The sequence below is a fragment of the Opisthocomus hoazin genome, chromosome 12 (assembly GCF_030867145.1).
Source record: "Opisthocomus hoazin isolate bOpiHoa1 chromosome 12, bOpiHoa1.hap1, whole genome shotgun sequence".
NCBI lineage: Eukaryota > Metazoa > Chordata > Aves > Opisthocomiformes > Opisthocomidae > Opisthocomus > Opisthocomus hoazin.
Genome location: NC_134425.1, coordinates 15,183,584 through 15,205,894, shown reverse-complemented (window position 1 = coordinate 15,205,894; position 22,311 = coordinate 15,183,584). Strand labels below are relative to the sequence as shown.

General features: G+C 52.5%; 1 protein-coding gene across 2 annotated transcripts in view; it reads left to right on the top strand.

Moving 5' to 3' along the window:
* Positions 1-22,311, top strand: part of LOC104328627 (hydrocephalus-inducing protein homolog) — a 155,061-nt gene that overhangs the window by 77,893 nt on the left and 54,857 nt on the right. For both annotated transcript variants that reach the window (XM_075434192.1, XM_075434194.1), the window contains 6 exons: positions 75-313; positions 2,617-2,872; positions 5,345-5,488; positions 7,489-7,632; positions 8,467-8,771; positions 21,996-22,182. In XM_075434192.1, coding sequence (XP_075290307.1) covers positions 75-313; positions 2,617-2,872; positions 5,345-5,488; positions 7,489-7,632; positions 8,467-8,771; positions 21,996-22,182 — 1,275 coding nt within the window. The remainder of the gene's footprint in view (positions 1-74; positions 314-2,616; positions 2,873-5,344; positions 5,489-7,488; positions 7,633-8,466; positions 8,772-21,995; positions 22,183-22,311) is intronic.

Below are 22,311 nucleotides of genomic sequence, written 5' to 3'. Positions count from 1 at the left end.
TGCCTTTTCCTGCACCCCACAGGAGACCAGGGCCCCTGGCTCCCGTGCAAGTTAGTGTTTGGCTTCTCTTACAGGCTGGCAAACGCTCGCGCTGGAGGATTGAACCCAGCAGAGGTGTGATCCCCCCCGAGACCGAGGTGTCTGTGACTGTCATAGCCAACTTGGATGACACCGAGAAACTCAAGGACGAGCTGACTGTGTTCATAGAGAACAGCCATTCCTACATGGTCCCTGTCCAGGCTGTTGGCATCGGCACCACGATTGTTACCGACAGACCCTTTGCTCCGGAGCTCAACCTGGGAGCCCACTTCAGGTAGGGTATTTCTCAGCTGCCCCTTCTCCTCGCTGAACCTGCGGGAGGAGTTTTGCCGCAGTCCTTCAGGCTAGTTCTGCTTCAGTGCTCAGGGTCCTGGCTCTGTTTCACTGAAGCCACAGGGATAGCTGTAGAAACATTTTATGGCTGTCTGAAAGTTGTTAGATACCCTCAAAAGCCACCAAAATGGAAATCGGTTGCTACATTGTCACTGAATTGTCTTTTGCTATAATACATTTATTTCCTCACTTTATCAAATCAAGATTTGGAGGAAAACAGCAGGTCCCAGAAGCGTCCGGCTGGAAAGTGCTACATTACAAGTATAAACCAATTTCCCTTTGCAATAATGCTGCTTCCTTTTCCATTCACTAAGGAGCATCGTCTCCCAACAGTGGAAAACCTCAGCGGTAACTTGTTAGCAGCAACTCAACTAATTTAATGGTGCTGTTTTATTTCCCCTCTGCCTGGGAGTCCTGGAGGAGCAGCAGAATTTGTCTTTGCCCTGTGTCATCCATCCCTCAGTTCGCTCGTCTTCCCTGGCTCCCCTGCCGAGCTGCTCTTTATGAGATGTCGTCGCTCTTTCCTTGTTTCTCCTGCCTGCTTTTGTTGCTGTCTCCTCTCTCAAGGCCGCAGCAGCTTCCCGAGGCACGGATGAGTGAGGGTGGCTGCAGGACCGGCTCTGAAAGGGAGAGGAGGAGAAGTCTGCTGAGGTTGGGCGGGAGAAACGGAGGGTGTTAATGGAAAGAGCTTATCTTGAAGGAGGGGGTTCACTGATCCTAACGTGTGTGTCTCAAACCAGCCACGTCCTTACAACTGGGAGAACAAGAAGCCTTTTCAAGGGCTGTTTGCCTTGTGTTGGAGACCTCTTGAGGCAAGAATAGTCTTCTCAAGGTACCTGTTCCTTTTGCTGGCTGCAAAGAGGGTCCACAGCGCTCCAATACCTAAATTTTGGGGTAGAAAGAGCAGATTAATCCTACCTTAAGCCTTTAGGATAGGTTTGGGGGGTTTAAATCTGCACCCACAAGCCATCCACCTAGGCAGGGATGCTGAAGCAAGGTTGATGCTTGTCCCTCTGTGCAGCCACAAACTGGCTGCCCAACGCAGGGGCCAACGTCAGCATGGTTCGTATCATGGTCCTCGGCCCGCCTTGGCGTGCTAGCCGGCGAGGGCTCAGATAACGTCTCAGAGGAGTTGGGCTTTCTCAGGGACATAAATTCTGCCTCTGCCCAAAGCTTCTCCATGCTTTTCTCTGTTGCTGTCCACAACATCAACCATTTCAGACTGAACTCTGTACACATCATTCTTTAGCAGTCGGTTTCAAAGGCTAGTTTGTTCTACGCTGTCACTTCTGTGTTTGTGTTTAGCTGCTTATGGCAGACGTGTTTTGTAAGCCACATATTCTGTACTCTGCAGAAAGACAAGAACTGTTCCAGGAACAATTAATTTCCTGACCACACACAGATTTATAGAGGGTAAAATAATTACTCCAGAGTAGCCTGCAGTGAGTGTTTCTTTACATGAAGGAATCAATTTCCATTGAATATTCGTTTGGTTTTCTGTCTGGCTCTGGTTATTCATTTCCATCATTCCCTTCCATCAGTGGCTAGACCTGGTCTTGCTGCCATGTTCATATCAGGGAAGCTTCTGTTGAGCCTACGTTCTCGCAGTGCATCTGTCGCGCTAATGCACAAACCAGTGTCACTGTTCAGGCAAAGGGCGATGCGTTGGGGCGATGAGAGTTGGCAGCTCCCCGAGGGCTGGGTGCCAAGGGGAGTAATGTGGGTGCCAGGGCAGGGGCCGAACTGGTGAGGCAAGTGGTGCCCGGATGGCCGGCTGAGTCTGTGTACCCCGCAGCTCCCGAATGGCATCTTCAGAAGGAGCCAGCTGAGGCAGCAGCTCCCTAGGAGGGAGTGAAATGATAGTGAACCTGTTCCTCCGTCCACTGGCAGCCAGGACAGGCTAGCTCGACATCCGATGCAGCAAGGCCTGCAGGAAGCGCCTCGGGAAAACTCTCCGAGCATTAAGCACCAAAGGCTGGCGATGCTCTGTCCATGGCGACAGAGATGATGTTCCTCATGAAGCTTCTCTTTGCTGTATGTAAAACAGACCAGCTGCTGGATGGTGATAAACTTAGTGGCAACCAAGGTCTGGCTTCTGCTGAAGCTTTGAGCTAGGTCAAGCCTTTTCAGAGGTGGCTTTGTTGCTGAGTGTGCAGTCAGATGACGCCTTCGGGGTGCTGAAGCTGGGTGACCGCTGGGAAGTAACAGCTCCCATGACATTTTCCATCTCTGCTTCTCTTCTAGCCTGGATCCCTGCTGTTACCGCTTCAAGATAATGAACAAAGGACGACGCACCCATCAGCTCTGTTGGACAACGGAAGGTTTTGCCCCGTTTCGCCAGCGTGATCATCTCCCTGCCATCAGTAACACCAAGGGCAAAGATTCCTCCCAGAGCCCCAAACCTGCCTGCCCCGTGTTTAAGCTTCAGCCGACGAGGATGGAGCTGATGCCGGGCAAGACAATGGAGATGGTGCTGGAAGGCTCCTCCAGCACTCCCCAGGTGAGGTTCCCCACGAGGGCTGAGCCTTTCCCATCCGATCACTTGCACCGGGACTTCTTCTGCAGCCCCTTGACATTTGCCTGACAAAATGAGCAAGTGCTTTCAAGACACTGTTTGAATGCCACAAGTTACCATGGCAGCACCAGTTGCTCTCCTTGCTAGCCACCATCAGTTGCTAAGGCTTTTTCATGTTGCCATAGCTACCGTAAACCCAACTTGCTGCTACCAAAATATGGGCTGAAGGAAATATTGCTACTTCAGGGGCAAACAGCAGTTTACGAGGTGTCGTGCTGAGGCAGAAAGGAATGGCAGAGAACATAAGTTCCCCTCTACTCTTCCCTAGTGAGGCCCCATCTGGAGTACTGCGTCCAGTTCTGGGCTCCCCAGTTCAAAAAAGAGGAGGAGCTACTGGAGAGACTCCAGTGGAGGGCTACGAGGATGAGGAGGGGACTGGAGCATCTCTCCTACGAGGAGAGGCTGAAGGAGCTGGGCTTGTTCAGCCTGGAGAAGAGAAGGCTGCGAGGGGACCTTGAGTATCTGCAGGGTGGGTGTCAGGAGAACGGGGCCAGACTCTTTCCAGTGGTGCCCAGCGACAGGACAAGGGGCAACGGGCAGAGGAAGTTCCGTCTGAACATGAGGAAGAACTTCTTCCCTCTGAGGGTGACGGAGCCCTGGACTAGGCTGCCCAGGGAGGTTGTGGATTCTCCTTCTCTGGAGATATTCAAGACCCGCCTGGACGTGGTCCTGTGCAGCCTGCTCTGGGTGACCCTGCTTCGGCAGGGGGTTGAACTGGGTGACCCACAGAGGTCCCTTCCAACCCCTAACATTCTGTGATTCTGTGATAAGTTGTACTCAGACTAGGAGCACAGGCAGAAAGTAAATAAAAAAATGCCAAGTAATGTATCTGGGGGAGCAGTGAGTAAGACAAAACACTGTGAAGGGAGGGGGTGTCCAGGAGCAGAATCGTCTTTGCTCTATAGACAAACATGAGCAGGGGGCTCGTCAAGCACAGAGTCCAGGAGGAGAATAACAAACACAGTGTGCCAGCTTTAACAATCGGAGTGACGTTCTTCACGTGGGAAACGGTTCCCAGGGATCATTACAATTGACAGCTTGACTTTTGTCGATATTTCCATAACAGCGCTCCCCGGTCTCTCAGCCAGCCTCAATGGCCTGAGGGCAGCCAGGTCTTACAGCACCCTTGGTGGCAGCTCGGAGGGGGGGATTTCAGTAGGATCACTGAGTGTTCTCCTCCCTGGCCCCTTCTTTCCAGGGGAAATCCAACTCTGCGGAGAAGCTGCCAGCTAACCCTAGTGTGCATCCCCTGGATCCAGGACCACTGGGCACAGATATTTAAGCAAACGTGCAATAAATCTGTATTAAGCCCCTGCTGATATTAGTGCTTTGAAAGGTGTTTTAAAGGGTTGCCTCAGTGGTAGCTTGAGGAAGACTTGATTACTCACCTAGCTGACTGTGATGAGACTGTCCCTGTGCACTTTGGAGCCCAAAGGTTTTGCTGAAGAGGGGAGAAAATGCTCAGGGCACTGGTGAGGTTGTCTTGCCTGGAGAGATGAAAGGGCATCTGTGAGCACAGCTGTGGCTACCCAGCTCGTGGAGTCAAAGCTGAGAGCCTAGGATGGGCTGCCCACCTTCCGTGGGTCTTGAGAGCTTCATACTCTTTGGGTCGGTCAGAAGCCCAGCTCCCTGCGTTGCGCGTGTGGCACAGATGGCTTCGAAGGCTGTAGGCTGGGAGGGGGAGCTGGGTCGGGGTGTTGTGTCGGAGGGAAGTGTGAGCAATGAAGAGAGTAATTTGGGGAAGAGAAACCACAAGAAGTCAGGAAAAACTCTTGATCGTAAGAGCATCCAGCTTAAGCAGAGGGTTTTCGTGTGAAGTGCAAGACACCTCTTTCCTGGGGAAGTTTCTTTTAAAACCGGCTCTAGGAGGGCACAGTACCTCCTAGGATGAGTGACCCCCTCTTTACCTGAGGGCAGGCTTTTGCCCAGGGATCCTTTCCACTAAGCTTCCAAGGATGGTTTTGCTGGCATTGATCACCCGTTTCCCCTGGTATAGTTGGGTTTTTTTAATCAGTTCCTACAGCTTTCTGTAAGTATGAGGCTTATCAATGGGGCACATCAAAACATGAATCATTTGGGGCAGTAATTATTATAATTGTAGACAGCAGATGACTCACGAGTGCCTTTTTGTGGGTGATGGGGTGTAGCAGTACGGACATTTGAGTGCATGATAAACAGGGTGCAGAGTGATAAGGAAAGGGGGCTGTTGGGGAGACCAGTGACCATAAGTTCATGGCAGTAATACCTGCTGGTGGTTGATGGCCAAGATACCACGGCACAATTTTGACCCAGGTTATCAAAATCCTTTGTGTCCACAGTCAGGCGGCTGGCAAACGCAGCGTGTTTTCTGTACGCCCTGCTAGCACACACTGAGTGATGAGAGGTTCTTGCACGCAGGTGGTGACAGAGCGGCTGCTGTGCCACGCCGTCGTGGGGAGCAAGGCGAGGAAGACACAGATAATGCAAGTGGATGTCACCTGTGAGTTCGTCACTCCCCTGCTGCAAATGTCCTCCAGAGAAATCACCTTCCGGGTGGAGAAGGTAAGTCTCTGGAGTGCATCCTGGCATGGAAATGGCCTCAAGCTGCATCAGGGGAGTTTTAGATTGGAGATCAGGAAAAATTTCTTTACTGAAAGAGTTGTGAAGCCTTGGAACAGGCTGCCCCGGGCAGTGGGGGAGTCCCCATCCCTGGAGGGGTTCAAAAAATGTGCAGATGTGGCACTCTGGGACCTGGTTTAGCAGGCGTGGTGGGGTTGGGGTGATGGTTGGGCTTGATGATCTTGGAGGTCTTTTCCAATCTTAATGATTCTATGATTTAATAGTGTGGCTGAGGATTGAAAGCCCATGGAGTGTGTGTGCTTGTGTTGAAAGAAGGAAGTTAAATATCTTCTCCAAGTCCTCGGGGCTTTGGCTGTCGGTATAGGTGGGACCAAGATTTTGCCATTAACACCAAGATCATTATTTCACTCTTCTGGGGTTGGGGACAGTCTCACCAAGTCTATTCTGCCTTTCTTGATACGGAGGCAGAATTGAGCTGCTGAGCCGAGCCGTGGGCTCGGGGTGAGACCTGTGGGACCTACGAGACCAGCGTGGGCTTTGCACAGCCACCTTGTGTGCCAGGGCTGCAGGTGGGAGAGCAGGTCGTTGCGGCCGAGTGATGCAAAACCCCCTCCTCGCCTGTCCAGAGGTGCTTTGTAATATAAGTGAGGATGTTTTTAGAGATGGAGCTGTGTTTTAACTTCACCGAAGTAGAATTGGGATTACAGCTGCTCCACCAAGGGGGATCATGGCCACTTCTATAGAGACACTGGTTTCTGTACTTGGTATAAAGGGAGACTTTTGAGGATCCTCCAAGGCACAGTGAAATCTGAACATGGATCCTGGAGGGAAACCGAGCAAAACGGAGGTTGCTGTCAACTCCTCAGGCTGATGAGGGAAAACTGGTGTCTCTTGTCTCTCTTTGCGTTCTCTGCTGTTGGTGTGGATGCTAGCTCTCTGCATTTCCCCTAGCCTCACCTCCTTCAAAGGACCCGCCGGCGTCCTTCAGCTGCAGTGATGATAACACCAGCGCAAAGCTGGTGCCCCTTAATCTCTGGATCCCGACTTCTGCATCATCTTTCCCTCTCCCGTGAGGTGTCTGAAAAAGAGAAGAGATTTCATTATTTAGTTTCTGTGGTTTCAGGTCTCTGCTCCAGTTCCCAGGCATACAGAGAAGCCCAAAATCCTGTGAGCAGGCGGTTCAGATTTAATGAGAAGCTTTTCAGCTGTCCCTGATGTCTGCCTGTGGTCTGCTTGATGCTGCGCGCTCCAATTTATTGAGTGCTACAACACTGCAGCTGTTTGACATCAATACACCCAGCACCAGTTTCCCAAACACTGTCTAGTTTATATAAACCACGCAGGAGGCCCAGAGCAATGCATAAACAGGAAGAAATAGCTGAGGCTGAGCTTAACTTTGAGGCTCCAGGCACCTTGTCACTGTGGCGAAGGCAGCAGGAGACACGTTGCAACCAGGCTGTCGAGGTTTCTAGCTGGCTGTACGTGCACGTAAGCATTCAAAGTGAACCTTAGGATGCTGCGAGCTCTCCACTGCAGGCTAAATCCTGCTTGCTTTTCTCCTCGGACTGGCCTCCCTGCTTTTGTGAGGCTGCTAGAGCTGATAAGGTTGTAAGAAATTACTGCACGGGAGTTAAAAACGTCTTGTGCCGTGCTGCCCAAGAGTGGATACGAAGCTGGAGACAAATGGTCTGGGTTCGCTTTCTGGTTCTGATCTTGTTCAGGCAGCTGCCTGCTCTTGGGGTCCTGTTCCTTCATCTATACACCAGACAGTTTCCTTGTCCCCCAGGCAATGCTGTAGTTTCTAAACACAAAAAGCATCTGATGTATTTAGAGAAAAACCTTCTAGAAGGGTAGAAACTAATAAAAATGGTAAATAGAGATGTATGAGCTTTTGGGGTTGAATAGCTCAAAATGCATCAGAAGGGGAAGGAAGTCCATGGCTACTTCAGGTGGCTTTTTTTTCTTGTCTCCTGTTTCTGTAGCAACCTAGCGATGTCCTAACTCTTCAGTACAAGCCTCTTTCTTTAAAAAACATCTCCTCCCTGCCAGTCAGCGTTGTCCTGGCTTTGGAGCAACCCTTCTTAATTTGTGATGCAGACCAGCAGCCCCTCTCTGCAGATGTTCAGGTGAGCAGCTGGGGACCTTCCTCCTGGTGGGGTTTGAAGGAGGAGGAGTGTGGTGGTACAATTCTGTGGGGAGATCCTCTAGCAGAGAAGTTGATTCTTTAGAGTTGGCAGTAGACTGGCCTGAACTAAATCAGATTCGGAATGAGCTGCTGAAGGAAAGGCAATATTATCTGAATTGGGGATATGCATCCTGGCTCGAGGATGTGAGGAGAGGCGAGCAGGCAACTAGGTCTGGGCAAGCCATGTAGCAAAGATGTCTGCTGGAAGCCATCACAGCTCTTCAGCAGCCATCCTTGGACAACATAAAGAGCAGCTTGTCCTCTTCAAGCCCCGCTTTCAGGAAGGCGGAGGATGCTCTTCCAACCTCTGCCTGGCACCTGCCCTGTTCTTGGTGGAAGGTGTTGGACATGGACACTGCTAAATTTGTGGTGTTGTAGGCACGGCTGCCAGCTCCATGCTGGTGACTACCTCCTGGAAGGTAAGGCTGCAATGCTGTGTCGCTTGTGCTGTGAGGGTCAAGGAGTTCCTCTAGAGTCAGGGCAAAAGGTCCCGGCGTGCCAGAGTGCTGTTTTGGTGGAGTATTTAGCAAAAAGCTTTTGTGGGTCCAGAATTCTGTAGAACAATGTTTATTTCCCGCTGTATTGATGTGGAGCACAGATACATGAGCCTGAGATAGTCTGACAAGAGTGTTGTGGTGCTTGCATGCTGTAAAGAAAATGAAGGATGAACGAAGAGGCCTACGCTGGGGTCACACTTGGAACATTTACATGTTTCATACTGTTGGACCTTGGGACTTCATCACACTGGTGATTAATACTCTTCATCTGCTTGCAGCCCATGAAGCTGGAGGTAGGGGCGGAACTTCATCTCTCCATCAGATTTAATCCTGCTTCTGAAGAGGATTTGAGTAGCCGGGTAGCAGAGAAGGCTCTGAAGATACAGTTTCTTGAGCATCCCCATGAGGAGCAGGTCACCATTCGGGGAGAAGTCTACTTCCCGAATCTCCGTTTCCAGACCATGGCCCTGGACTTTGGCTGCGTCTTGAATGACACTGAAGATGTGCGCTACGTCGAGATGACCAACTGCAGCCCGCTTCCAGTCCGGTACCAGTGGTCGTTCCTGACAGGCAGCCAGATGAGGTATGTGCACCATTGTCCTCTCCTTGGAGCTCTTCTCCTTCCTTGTGTCCCGTTTGTGCTTTACAAAGACCAAGGCTGTTTGTCTAGGGTCTGACAAATTGCTTTCGGCTTTCCCTTGCGGAAATAACGCCTGCCAGCCGTGGTCGGGCTTGGACGCTCAGGGAATAGGTGATCTGCACCGGTTTGATGCTGGGGAGGAAACAAAGATCTCCAGCCAAGCTGGGGCTATAAGATACTACGAACGCATTTTACATAGCCCATAACCTGGAGTCCTGCTTTATTTCTGGAGCTACAAACCTGTGCGTAGGTACTGGGAGAAGCAGATAGATAACATGACCTCTTTTCCTTCCCTGCCAACCCTGTTTGTTGTCATTTTGTACTGAGAACCTACACAGGCACTGCCACCAGAGCAATGAGCTGCTGTCCCAGTCTCTTGCTGCTGCTTTGCTGTGGCCCCTGTACTGGTTCCCCTGGCAAGGGAAGCTGGTGTGCCTAGCTGCTTTCCCAGGCCTTCATGGCCTGAGGCAAGCACCACCTTGGTGAAGTGAGTCTTCATCACAGCACATCACGTTCACGAGCCAGCTATTTGGTGTTTTGCAGTGAAACAGCAGGTTCTGCTGCGGCTTTAGGTGTGGCTGTAGATGTTGGTGGGAGCACTTGTCTGAGCATCCCCAGGTAGCAGGGCCGTCCTGCGCTGGTCTGTGGTTTCCAAGCCCAAGAGCAATCTCGCAGTTGTGCTGGAGCACGTCTGTGAACACATTTCTAGCAGTTCATCCTGCTGTGGCCTCTCTGCATAGTACAGAAGTCCAGTCTGGGCAGTTTTAATTACAGTAGCAAATGGTTTTTCCATAATGCCCTAGGAAACCAAGCAAAGTTAACCATTGTGCATCAAAGTGCAGCTATTACCAATAATAGAGATCATCAATAAACAGTTTTGTTTAGGGAGTTGGGATCTGGCTCAGAGGAGATGACCTATTGGGAACTGGAAATTAGCTAAGGCTATGGGGAGAGCTTGGAGGAGAAGCCCTCTCGCAGCTGGGTCTTACCAGGTAACAAGAAGTCTTTAGCGTGGCCCTTCTCGATGCACGATGCCTTCGGGAACAGACCCTAAAATGCAGAAGAAAGCCTGCAAAAGCAGGTGGAGGGAGGTGGGCAGGGAAAGGGGAGCAGGGCTGTAAGCTCTGCTTGGAGGCCCCTGTCCACTCCTGGTAAATTAGATTAGGGTTTAATTACAAGCTAAAGGGAAAATCTAATTTTGATGATAGAACAATGCATATATTTTATAATAACAGAGAAACAAGCGCATTACAGCGAAGCCTGTGTGGAATTAATTTCCTCTGGGGCCACTTGTTGGCTGGTTGCCTGTTTCTCTTTACTCTTATTTTTTGAGAACCGATTTAGGGTTTTGGAAATGTTGAACACTGAATCAGTTTTCAGCTTTTAATTATGCTATCCACCTGAACTGGCTTTGCTTGGACCTGAGCCTTCAGGTGCTGGTTCCTCCGGCGGGTGCTGAGCCACCCAGCTCTGCTGAGTCCATTTCAGTCTAGGGTCCCAAGCACTTGGCACGATAGCAGCCTCTGCTCCAAAGGGTTTGGCGTAGCCCCTTTGCTGGCTCGTTAGCGCTTGTGGACGTTACGACAGCTCCCTTTTCTGCTCTGCATGTTAATTAAGCAGTACTGTACTCTCTCTGGGTCCCTCGGCAGACATCATGTGGTCCTCGGTGGCAGAGCTGGAAATGAAGACAGTCTCTAAGCTATTAACACCTCAAATTGCTCATTAAGAGCCCAGCAGAAGGGCAGCCTGTCAGATATTATTTCTGGTCCACATTAAGCACTGTTGGTATTCTAAATTGTCAGATCAAACTAACTCATTCTGACATCGAGGGAACCGAACATCAGGTCTGATGAAGGTGAGATCGATAGAATTTCACCATCCGTACATCTAACCTTGCTGGAGCCCATCAGCAGAGACTCCTAGCACCAGTCAGGCACACACATTTATTCTGGCCAGGAGAGAAAAATGTTGTTTCTTTGCCTGGACAAGACTCTGTGTGCTTAGGTCTTTTTTCTTATAGTTATTTGACCCATTTTTGGAGGCCTTATCTGGAGTACTGCGTCCAGTTCTGGGCTCCCCAGTTCAAGAAAGATGAGGAGCTACTGGAGAGAGTCCAGTGGAGGGCTACGAGGATGAGGAGGGGACTGGAGCATCTCTCCTATGAGGAAAGGCTGAGGGAGCTGGGCTTGTTCAGCCTGGACAAGAGAAGGCTGAGAGGGGGACCTTATAAATGCTTACAAATATCTGCAGGGTGGGTGTCAGGAGGATGGGGCCAGACTCTTTTCAGTGGTGCCCAGCGACAGGACAAGGGGCAGTGGGCACAAACTGCAGCAGAGAAAGTTCCAGCTGAAGATGAGGAAGAACTTCTTCACTCTGAGGGCGACAGACCACTGGCCCAGGCTGCCCAGGGAGGCTGTGGAGTCTCGTTCTCTGGAGAGATTCAAGACCTGTCTGGATGCAGTCCTGTGCAGCCTGCTCTGGGTGACCCTGCTTCGGCAGGGGGTTTGGACTGGGTGACCCACAGAGGTCCCTTCGAAACCCTACCATCCTGTGATTCTGATTTTTTGACTCCTTACTCTTTAGTCACTGCTGCTACTTTGACCAGAGCAATCGTACAACCACCACAGTCCAACTGTTGCTGTGTGGTTGGACCTGCCCAACTCACGCCAACCCATGCGTTGTCTCTGACGCTGCGAAGCCATAAACGTCTCGTGGTTACTCCTCTTCTAGACCTGTGTGGTTAGAGACAGGCGGAGAATAGGCTCTCCTCACCCCTGGGGCCTTTGGTAGCTCGAAGCTGAGTTGAGCCTTTGCACCAAGGTGTTTTCTGCGGCGTTGGAATGTATCTCCAGAATCGCATGGAGGGAGGTAGCAGATATGGAGCCAAATTCAGACACTTCCTCATGTTTCTTAGGTTAAGAGTTTCTTCTGCAAGGATTGGTTTGTCCCCCTTTCGAAGGGCAGTATCCAGTTCCTCAGCTTTGTTTAGGATTCCCACCAAAAGGAAAAAGTTAAATCCAAAGGATATACAGGGATTTTCTGAGACTTGTGCCAAAGGCTTCCCCCCAGACTTAGCTCTTCTCTAGAGTTTTCATCCTTCATGTCATGAGTTTTCATCCATGCCTTGTCATTTATGTTGAGCATCACTGTTCCTGCATCACCTCGTTATCCCCTTCACACGAGACGTGTTCCCTCCCTGGGACCGTGCTGACACACGCTGAGCAGTCGCGTGCCAGGATGGATGAGCAGGGAGCTCTGCACCTCCGTGGCACGTGTCAAACCCCCTCCATGTGTTGAGCTGATGTCTCTGAAGAGTGGGAACTTTGCCTACAAATCCAGCATAATGAATTGCTGGGAGATTCTTTGGGGAAAGGGTTTGTTGAGATAAACAGGCAGCAAGTGACTCTTTCTTTTCCATCCAGGGTTTTCTCGGCCAATTTGTTTTGAACAAACCAGGAGCCTTTCTCCTCCCAAGTGGGTCTTCCTGTAGCATTGGTAATTTCTCACGCCTCTGCCCTCTCCTTCCCTGTCCCCTGGCAGGCTGCACTGCTGGGACCCCACAAGCCAGATCCCAGCCTTGTTACAGACCAAAAAAACCCCAATTCTGTGTTATGTTTGACGGGTTTTTTGTTTTGTTGTTTTGATAACAAGGAAGGAATAGGAAATGCAGGCAGTGAAAAACAGCGCGAGGCAAAAATTTGACAGCAGTGCTCTGTCAGCCAGCGGAGGGGAGAGGCAGCAACGGCAGCAGCGAGAATGTACATCAGGAATGCAGAACATCCCCTGTGCCCCCAACGCTGGGGCGTCTGGGATGAATGATGGTAGAGCATACCCCCTCCTCACCCACGAGTGCTGTCGGCTCCTTGGGGCCGTGTGTTTTGGGCTTTGGTAGCCCTGTGTGTGTTGGTTTTCCTGCTTAAATCCCATGGGTAGCTTTGAAAAGGAGGGCTGGGTGGTGGTGGAAGTGTGCTGTGACCATGTCCTGCAGGTGCCTGTGGTTTGGGCACCCCCCAGTGCTGTCGGCTCCTTGGGACCGTGTGTTTTGGGCTTTGGTAGCCCCATTGGTGCTGTTTTTCCTGCTTAAATCCCATGGGTAGGTTTGAAAAGGAGGGCCGGGTGGTGATGTAAGCGTGCCCTGACCGCGTCCTGCAGCTGCCCGTGGTTTGACAGCAGCACAGAAGCGGTCCGCTCGGTGTGACAGAGAAGTGGCCTCTGGTTTCTCAGAGCTGGAGTCTCTGGGAGCAAGGGCTGGGTGCCGGGCAGGCTGCGCTGCTGGGCTGGCGGTCTGGCCGTCCTCGATGGCTTCTGGAGGAGCTCCATACTCATGGGCAGAGACACCGGGGAGCTGAAGCAAGGGGGGCTTGGGGAAACTTGCACCCAGTTCCCCCCAAGAACGGATGATAAGTAAATACAATGAGTGCTAAGGAGGGGCTTGGAGCCAGGAGTGAATGTTGTTACCAAGCCTATATTGGAGACATAAACCTGGATATTGTGTGTGGGTCGGTGATGCTTTATTTGGACGAAGGTTGAGGGGTGATGATTTCCCGTGCAGAATGCCTGTAAGCTTCTCTACCTTCACCTTCAGCACGGTGACCCTCACCGAGTGCGCTTCATCTCTGTGCCTCTTCCAGAATGACACTGCTTTGGCCCAGCTCACTCATTGGGAAATGCAGGTTTGAGACCACTTCTGCTGTCCCAGAGCGGCTGAGGGAGCTGGGGCTGTTCAGTCTGGAGAATAGGAGGCTGAGGGGGGGACCTTATCATTCTCTACAACTACGTGAAAGGAGGGTGTAGTGAGGGGGGGTTGGTCTCTTCTCCCAGGTAACTATTGATAGGACAAGAGGCAGTGGCCTCAAGTTGCATCAGGGGAGCTTTAGATTGGTTATTAGGAATAATTTTGTTAGTGAAAGAGTGGTCGGGCGTTGGCCCAGGCTGCCCAGGGAGGTGGTGGAGTCCCCATCCCTGGAGGGATTCAAAAGACGTGTGGATGTGGCACTTCAGGACATGGTTTAGTAGGAATGGTGGGATTGGGTGGATGGTTGGACTTGATGATCTTAGAGGTCTTTTCCAACCTATGATTCTATGGTCTCTCTGGCAGACGGGGTAGGGGAGCTGTCAGATGAAATCTGGGTGCCAATGATGAGTAAGGTGGCATAATTTTCCATATCTCATTTCTCTTAACTTCCTTAGCTGTTTCTTATCCATCACACTTTTCCTTCTTCCTGCAAGCTGTATGTCGAACAGCTTTCCTTAAGGGGAAATCTGACTGAACCCAGTGGCCTGGCTCTGCCCAGGAGTGCGGTTTCTAGCGTTGCTGTGCTCTTTCCTGGTGCATCCCTGTTTTCACAGCATAGCTGAGAAATCTCTAACTCCGAGGAGAAGGGGCTTAAGCCAAATTTGAGTTCCTCTGTCAAATATTTGTGTGGTTTTGAGTATAAATCTGCACTGGGGATTTTTGTGCTGATTCCTTCTAGTTGAAGGTGCTTCTTAGTGCAGCGGTGATGGAGAGCCCAGCATTCCTGCTGGTCCCATCTGCAGCCCTGAGCCAGCCACTGCCAAGACAGAGATTCACAGCAGAAACCCTTCTGGAGAAGGGGAGTTTGTCCTGTATGAGGCTGGACTCTCACAAGACAGTGCAACTGATGCTTGTCCTTCTGTACAGCCACTCTTTCCCCGTGCGAGGCTGATACCGGGATGGTGGATGGACAGCGTGAGCTTTGGGTGGCTTTCAGATCCCTTGCTGCTTGCTGGCTGCCTTCAGGCAGACAAAGAGAGCCCCAGTCAGGGAGATAATTTCTTAAGACATCATAACATGATTCTTTGGCAGGAAGGGTGGGATCTGCCAGGCACGTGCCAGCGCTCTATTTTCCTGTTGTATCGCAGAGGAGGCAGGAGATGGTCCCAGAGTGGGGCAGAAGCAATGCTTGCTGTTCCTCTTAAAGCTCAGCGGCCAAAGCTGGTATTTTGGTTCCCTGATGGTTTCTTTGCCAGTGATGCTTACAGGGCGCCTTGTGCAAGAGCTCTGCCTGCGCTGAGATCCCCGGTGTGCTGGGAGGGGAGCACTGCCGCAGCCACCAGCTCCAGGTGCTCTGGGGAGGAGCCGCTCTGTGCTGTGATAGATGCTGTTAAATGACCCTGTTAAAAAAATTATCCTCTTTCATCCAGCTGGCCCAACTGTTCATCCCTGAAAATAGCCACGGTGTGAAGAGCTGCTGGTACCACTGCCCTTGTAGCTGCGCGGGAGCATTGATTCCTAGAATCAGAGAATATCTCAAGTTGGGAGGGACCCATAAGGGTCATCGAGTCCAACTCCCTGCTCCTCGCAGGACTACCTAACACTAAATCATATGACAAAGATCATCGTCCAGACAACCCTTGAACTCTGGCAGATTGCCGTGCTGCTCACAGGAGCGGGTGGATTGTCTTTGCCAGCTCAGAAAACAAGTAGCAGTTGGGTTGAGAGAGTGCAGACCCTGGGTTCTGACAGCCTGGGTGAGGGCTTTGGGATACCGAGGGTGTATCACCGTAAATCTGTGTCCACTGACTCGGGAGAGGGAGGCAGCCAGGGGCAAAGAGAGGAGAAAAACCTGGCGCTCTATGGCACAGCAGCTTGGAGAGGGCTTCAGCTCGCAGCGAGATCTAACAGGGCTCTGCGAAGAGCAAGGCAGCCCGAAGAGAAGCCCACCCCAGAGTTAGTGGTGTGGGATGGTGCGAGGAGGGTTGATCCATTCCCCACCATCTACTTCGCATGGTAAAGGGAGGCAGGAGTCCCCGGGGCGGTCGGGCACCCCAAGGCTTCCTGAGCCAGCTGGAGAGCCGTGCGGTTTTGAGAGCACCTAACTCAATGCCACCTTTTTGGTCGCTCTGCCCGCGGGTGAGTCATCTTTCTCCTCCGCGAGAAACCTTTCCAACTATGAGCTTGCTTTGCTTGCTTCCTCTCCGGTGGAAACTGTCCCCTCTCCCTCTTGCCTCTGTCACCCCACGCTTGTCCCCAGCTGTCCCGGGCATCGCCAGTCCTGTCTGGTGGTCACTCGCCTAGTCCCAGGAGCTCCGTGGGGCCATCAGGCTGTGAGCGCAGTTCCCAGGAGCATGCCTGCCTTGCTTTTGGTGGAGCAGGGGCTAATTATGTTGTGCTGTGTGAGTGACCTTTAGTAGTAACTCAGCAGCGATGTTAACCAGCCGTTTACACTGTCCGTATAAATCAGGGTGAAAGCCACACACAGCCTCAGATCTGTGATTTCTGCTGGTGTGACAAGCCCTGCTCCTTCTGGACAGGGGATGGATGGTGACGCTGGCGTGCTCAGTGGGGCGGAGCTGATTTATTTTGGGGTGTGACCCTTAGGAAGTATATTACACTGGAGCTTTTTTTGGTTTGCTTTTTCTGCTGTGTTTGTTCTTGTTGCTGCTTTGCCTTCTCCCACCTTTCCCCGCGGTGGCTCGCTGCAGAGTCCCTTGGGAGAGCACGCTGGGCTGTGGCATCGCTGCCTGCCCAGGACGTGCTGGGCATCCCGCATCAGCGCGGTCCGGTGGAAACACCATCTGGGGTTCAGCAGAAGCAGTTGAGATGAGCAGGGATGTGTCCTTCAAGGTGAGGCCTTCAGGACACAATCCATTGTGTCATCTCCCTCCTGTTCCTTGCTCTGCTCTTGGTACCGTGGAGAGACAGTGATGCTGGCTGGTGGGCAGGAGAGCCCAAGTACATGTTGATCCTCGACCCCCAGGACACCTCAGCTCAGGCTTGAGCTGCTTTTTGGCTTCTCGTAGGGTGAAGCTGGCCCATCAAGCCCACCCAGTCTGCTCCCTGCCATCTCGGGCTGTGTTCTGGTCGTCCCTTTCACAAGCTTGTTGAGATCCAGCTTTGGTCTCCTGCAGCCTTTACCCTAAGGAGAAGACAAATTAAGAATATCTCTCTTCCCATGGCTGGGAACCTTCTGCTTGCCTGCCTGACGCAGGCAGGACCAGCCTGCCACTCTCAGCTGGTGATGCTCAATGAGGTCTTTGGCTCTCCACTGCTGCTTGATATTTTTAACCCTTACAGCCATACCTTTCATGGTTCGCCAAACTCTCGGGCTTGCCCCCCATGAAGACGTCTTAAAATGGTGAATGTCCAGATCCCTGCCACAAAGACGGCTGGAGCACATCTCTCCTCCTTTGCTGTCAGTTATGGGAGTCAATACAGTCGTCTGTTGGTCAGAATAACTCCAGTACTGTCAGTGGAGACTTCTTCCAAGATCATAACTTGTCAAGAGGGGAAGGTACTGTTGCCGAAGGATGATCTCCACAAAGACCCGCTGTGCCTGCAGTGCTGGTGGTGGCTGGCCCTAATCCGGCTTAGGTTGGACCAAGGTGGCCAAGGAGCTTCAGTGCCTGCGCCCTGCAAAACTTGACCAGCTATATCCTGTGAAAGTGTTCTGGGAGAGGCACGAGCCATGTCAGAAGGAGCTTGAGGGGCCTCAGACCCTCCTCTGACTCTTCTTGTTGAAAGCAATGGTACAGTTGAAGTCTGTGGGCTTCAGCAGGAGCCGGGGACTCTCAGTGCACCCCAAAATCAAATCCTGTGGCTCCTGCTCAAAGGTGCTGGATAGCTGTGGTTGGTGGTCCAGGGACGTGGGATACTTCCCTTCCTGTCACTGGCAGCATCCCTGCATCCGTCCTACACAATTTCTACTTTCAAACAAGAAATCAAAATTCTCCCTCATCTCTCCAAACTGACTTTTTTTGATTCAAATAAGTAAGTGGCTCTTAAAGCTGCATATTAACTGCAAGTAAATTAATAGTGGGTCACGGTGGCACATCCCCGGGACTGCTCGCTGCATTCAGATGAACGCTGGATCCAGCTGAATCATTTCGAGCGTGTGCAAGGCAAATTGGAGGTGTCGGATCTCGCGGCAGCAAGGTTGCTTCTCTTCTCTCTCTCTCTCCACTGCCTGGTCTGAATTTCAATGGGTGGTTCAGTAAATACACAAACCTATCTCGGTGGAGGAATTTATCCTAGCGAAGTAGTCGTCTGCGGGGCCGTTTGGACGAAGCGCAGTTTAGTAGTCACTATTGATGAGGGCAAGCCATCCCCACTGCCTTCCTCAGCTGCTGGCCAAGTGGCCCAGCTCAAGCCCAGTGTTCCCACTCTGTGCACTGGGAAGGTCTGCGGTTTACTCCTGTATTACATCATTTTGCTTTCAGTTGCAAACGCCCTTGAGCTGTCTGTGGCTTGCCCCAAAGTGCCTTTTTAATATGCATCTGATGGCCTGAAGGAGAAACAGAAGTGCATCGTGGGGATCTGTAAGCGTGTTTCGATGCCTCGTGGGTGCGTGGTCTCCAGCGTTTTGCCCTGTGATAACCTGCAAAGAGCTTGTGCTTTGCTGGGAGGCTTGTTTTCACCCGGTGCCATGGCTGTGCTCGGCGGGCGATCCTTGGGGTCCCAGGCAAGGATGCTCGGCGTGTGGGTACCGTGCACAAGGGAAGCAGTCCTGGCACTGTGAAAACTCTTGCACTTAATGCACAAGGGTGCTGGTTTCTGGCACACGTCCTGGGTGCTGGCGGGGGCTGCTGGGACCTCAGGCATTCCCGTTGCAGTTTGGGGGTGACAGCCCTCCTGTTGCCGGCTCTCACACAGCTGGAGCTGGTGGGGTCACATCATCCCGTGTGAATCTTCGCATGTCGTTCGCAGAAGCGGTGTGACTTCTAGCTCCTCTATTTTGGGAGGCGGGTGTGGGAAGCGGTGTGAAGCCGTGTCCCTGGCAGGCTCCGAAACCAGGAGGCGGGCTGAGATGTCTTTTTCTGGTGTCTCGAAGTTTGGGGGTGATGGGTGGCACAAGGTTGTCCTGGCCCTAGCAGGAAGGACTCCTCTCTCCCTGGTGGGAATCTGGGATGGGGCCGCTCAGCTCTTTGCTTTCCTCTCTGCATTCATAACCTTGGCCTGAAGGTGCTGCCCAGAAAGTCCCGATTGGCATCAGAGAAACAGCTGCCTGAAGCCTGGGCTGATGCTGAACATCTTCATGGCAGAGAGGAACCTGATGAAATTCAACAAGGGCAAGTGCAGGGTTCTGCACCTGGGGAGGAACAACCCCATGCACCAGTACAGGCTGGGGCTGACCTGCTGGAGAGCAGCTCTGCGGAGAGGGACTGGGAGTGCTGGGGGATGACAGGTTGACCATGAGCCAGCAACGTGCCCTGGTTGCCCAGAAGGCCAATGGTCTCCTGGGGTGCATCAAGAGGAGTGTGGGCAGCAGGTCAAGGGAGGTTCTCCTCCCTCTCTACTCTGCCCTGGGGAGGCCCCATCTGCAGTCCTGTGTCCAGTTCTGGGCTCCCCACTTCAAGAGAGATGAGGAGCTACTGGAGAGAGTCCAGCGGAGGGCTACGAGGATGAGGAGGGGACTGGAGCATCTCTTCTATGAGAAAAGGCTGAGGGAGCTGGGCTTGTTCAGCCTGGAGAAGAGAAGACTGAGAGGGGACCTTATAAATGCTTATAAATATCTGCAGGGTGGGTGTCAGGAGGACGGGGCCAGACTCTTTCCAGTGGTGCCCAGTGACAGGACAAGGGGCAACGGGCACAAACTGCAGCAGAGGAAGTTCCGCCTGAACAGGAGGAAGAACTTCTTCACTCTGAGGGTGACGGAGCCCTGGCCCAGGCTGCCCAGAGGGGCTGTGGAGTCTCCTTCTCTGGAGATATTCAAGACCAGCCTGGACAAGTTCCTGTGCAGCCTGCTGTAGGTGACCCTGCTTCAGCAGGGGGCTTGGACTGGGTGACCCACAGAGGGCCCTGCCAACCCCCACCATTCTGTGATTCTGTGTGATCTTGTTATCTTCCCCTTCCTTCTCCTTTTCTGAGATAATCCCCTTTCCTTCAACGCCAGGGAGGTTTCTTGTCCCAGGGGTCAGCTTTCTATTGACACCTTGGGTTCCTTGCTCCCTTTCTTTTCACGTTACGCTTGTTATTCATTTTGACTTCCCCCAGTGGAAGAATTCCCTTGCTGTGCTTTGTGCTTCTCCGCGGCAGGACTTGCTAATCACATCATCTCCCAGCACCGGGTCCCAGAGGGCTTCTACTTTAGAGTGAAAAATATTGTTATTGTCTAAACATCGCAGTCCCGTGAAGTTGCCTCAAACCATTCTATAAAACTAAAGGTAATTTAATAAATGCTTATGGATTTTCCATCTCTGGAGTTTATCTCTCCTCTGGAGTTGTTATTAATCCTCAGTATTTATCACAAGCGGCTCCAAGAGCCGCAGTTTCATTTTCTCGCTGGGATGGATTGCAGCTCGCAGTTTCAGGACAGCCAGCCCTCTGCACTGCCCCAGTGCGTGGACTGTGCGGAGCTGGAGGGCTTTGAGGTGCTCCTGGCCCTGGAGATTTGCACCCCTACACTGCGGGCATGGCCCCTGTCGCCAGGGTCAGGTCACCTTCAGCTGCCCGAGGCACCGTTGTTGCAGCCGAGATGAATTTATGGCATCCTTACGCAGGCACCCATGTTAGTGGCTGCCAGAGGTGTTGGGTGGTTTGGTCGCCCATCAGCACACCCCAACACATACAGAGGTGCCTCGGTGGAGAGGAGTGAAGGCTGCACAGATGAGACTGGAGACGGGCCATGCTCTGCAGGGGCAAGCGAATGCCTTTGTCCTTTCCAGTCCTGGTTTGTTCTTGCATGTGGGTGGTGCCGAGGTCTTGCTCGGGGTCCCCCGAGGAGTCCCAGCAGCAGGCAGAGGGAGGGCTGCAGAGGAGCTCTCCTGGGCCAAGCCTTGTTCTTGCATGTGGTGGTAGGAAGGACAAGTCAGGTGGGATCTCTTGGGGGCTATGAAGAGCAAAGCCTCGAATCCAGAAATGAAAACCAGATAATAAGCCACAAAGCGAAAGACAAATGTTCATTTGGGAGCGTGTCATTAAAGGCACTGAATTCCGAGCTGGGAATGAAGCATCCTGGTTGCTGTAAATGATTCTGCCCGGTTTGCCGGTGGGGACCGCTTGCCAACAGGCACGGTGACAGGCAGGCAGGGCTCGAGCGCGTCCCTCCGTGTGGCATTAGAAATATGAGCAGCGTTACTGGGAGCACTGGCTACGATTTAGAACAGGGAACGTAATCAGTCACCGGGAACATTTGCGAATGTTAAACCATATACTTTTTAGTGGCAGATGTCGGTCAAACTCCATAAACTCAGCTCTTTTCATGAAATGAGCTGTTGAACGGCTGTGCTGAATCATTTGCCAAATTGGTCCTCGAGCGGTTTGCATTTAGCGGCTGCTGGGGAGGCGATCACGCCGTTGGCAAGTGCGCATTGGCTCGAACCTGGTTTCAGCAGAGCTGCCGCCCTTTTAGCGTGAGGGGCTGCTGGAGCCGTTGCTTTGCGACCGGGGAATACCTGTGGCGCAGCAGGGAGCTGAATCTTCTCATTGACATTTGCAGTATATTGATTAAAAATGACTGAAACTTCCTTCCCCGGAGCGCTAATCACTGATGCTTTGGCGCTCGTCAGGGATCAATGGACCGTTTAATTGTAAGTCTCCACATGGAACTGTTGGGTGCATCTTTCCGTGTTGCCTTGTGTGTGCGAGGATGCCCCTAGATGGGCTCCGCGGGTCCCCCTGCGCGGTGCTGGGCTCTGCCGGGGTCAGGGCACGGCAGGCTGCGGGCTCCATCCCTGCTCTGCCTCGTGGCGCTTAGAGAAAGCGTCACCACTTGCTCGTGCCGACCTGCAGCTGCAGGGAATCGTTAGGGGAAATATTCAGGATAAATATCTAGTAGAGCTGCAAGATTTCTCACTTTGTGCCTCTGGATGGGGATAGCATCCAGAGTGCTCTCAGGAAGGCCCTGGTGGGTCTGAACTGGTTCATTGGGTCTGTCCCTTTGCACCTCAGTCTCACTGTTTTGCCCAGTTTGTGTGTCTCTTCCTTTCCCGCAGCACCTTCTGCCTTCCTGCAAGGCCCGCTCGCCTCTGTCCTCTTCCGTGTCTCCTTGCAGCCAGCTGCCTGCACCGCCGCTGTACCAGCATTGTCCCAGAGCAGCCCCAAGCGTTGACCTGCTCCATTCTGGTTTCAGAGCTGCTGGGTCAGACCATCGCTGAGCTCGCACCACCAGTGCCCTCCCAGGGACCACATCCTGCCAAGGAGCTGCTCATGCAGGCTTCTCTCCCCTCCCACTGCAGGTCCGTGATCAAAGTTCTGTTATTTTCCAGGTTCAGCCCTCCAGCACCTAAATTCTTCATCAAACCCCAACCGCCGAAGGAGGAGGGAGCCCAGTCAGAGCGCTCGGCATCTGCAGAGAGCAGCTCCAGTGACGGGGGTACGGAGGAGCCAGCCGAAGCCCCAGGAGCAGCGGGGGATCCTGCCCGAGAGCCAGCAGATGACTCCTTGGAGGCACAGGTAGATTTTTCTTCTGCACCTGCTGTTTGCATTGCCTCCCCCAGCTTGCCACGGAAAAGCCGTGCTGGTGCCGAGCACCGGTTTTGCTGCTGTGCTGTCATGTGCCCTGAGAGCAGGCTGGACACGGGG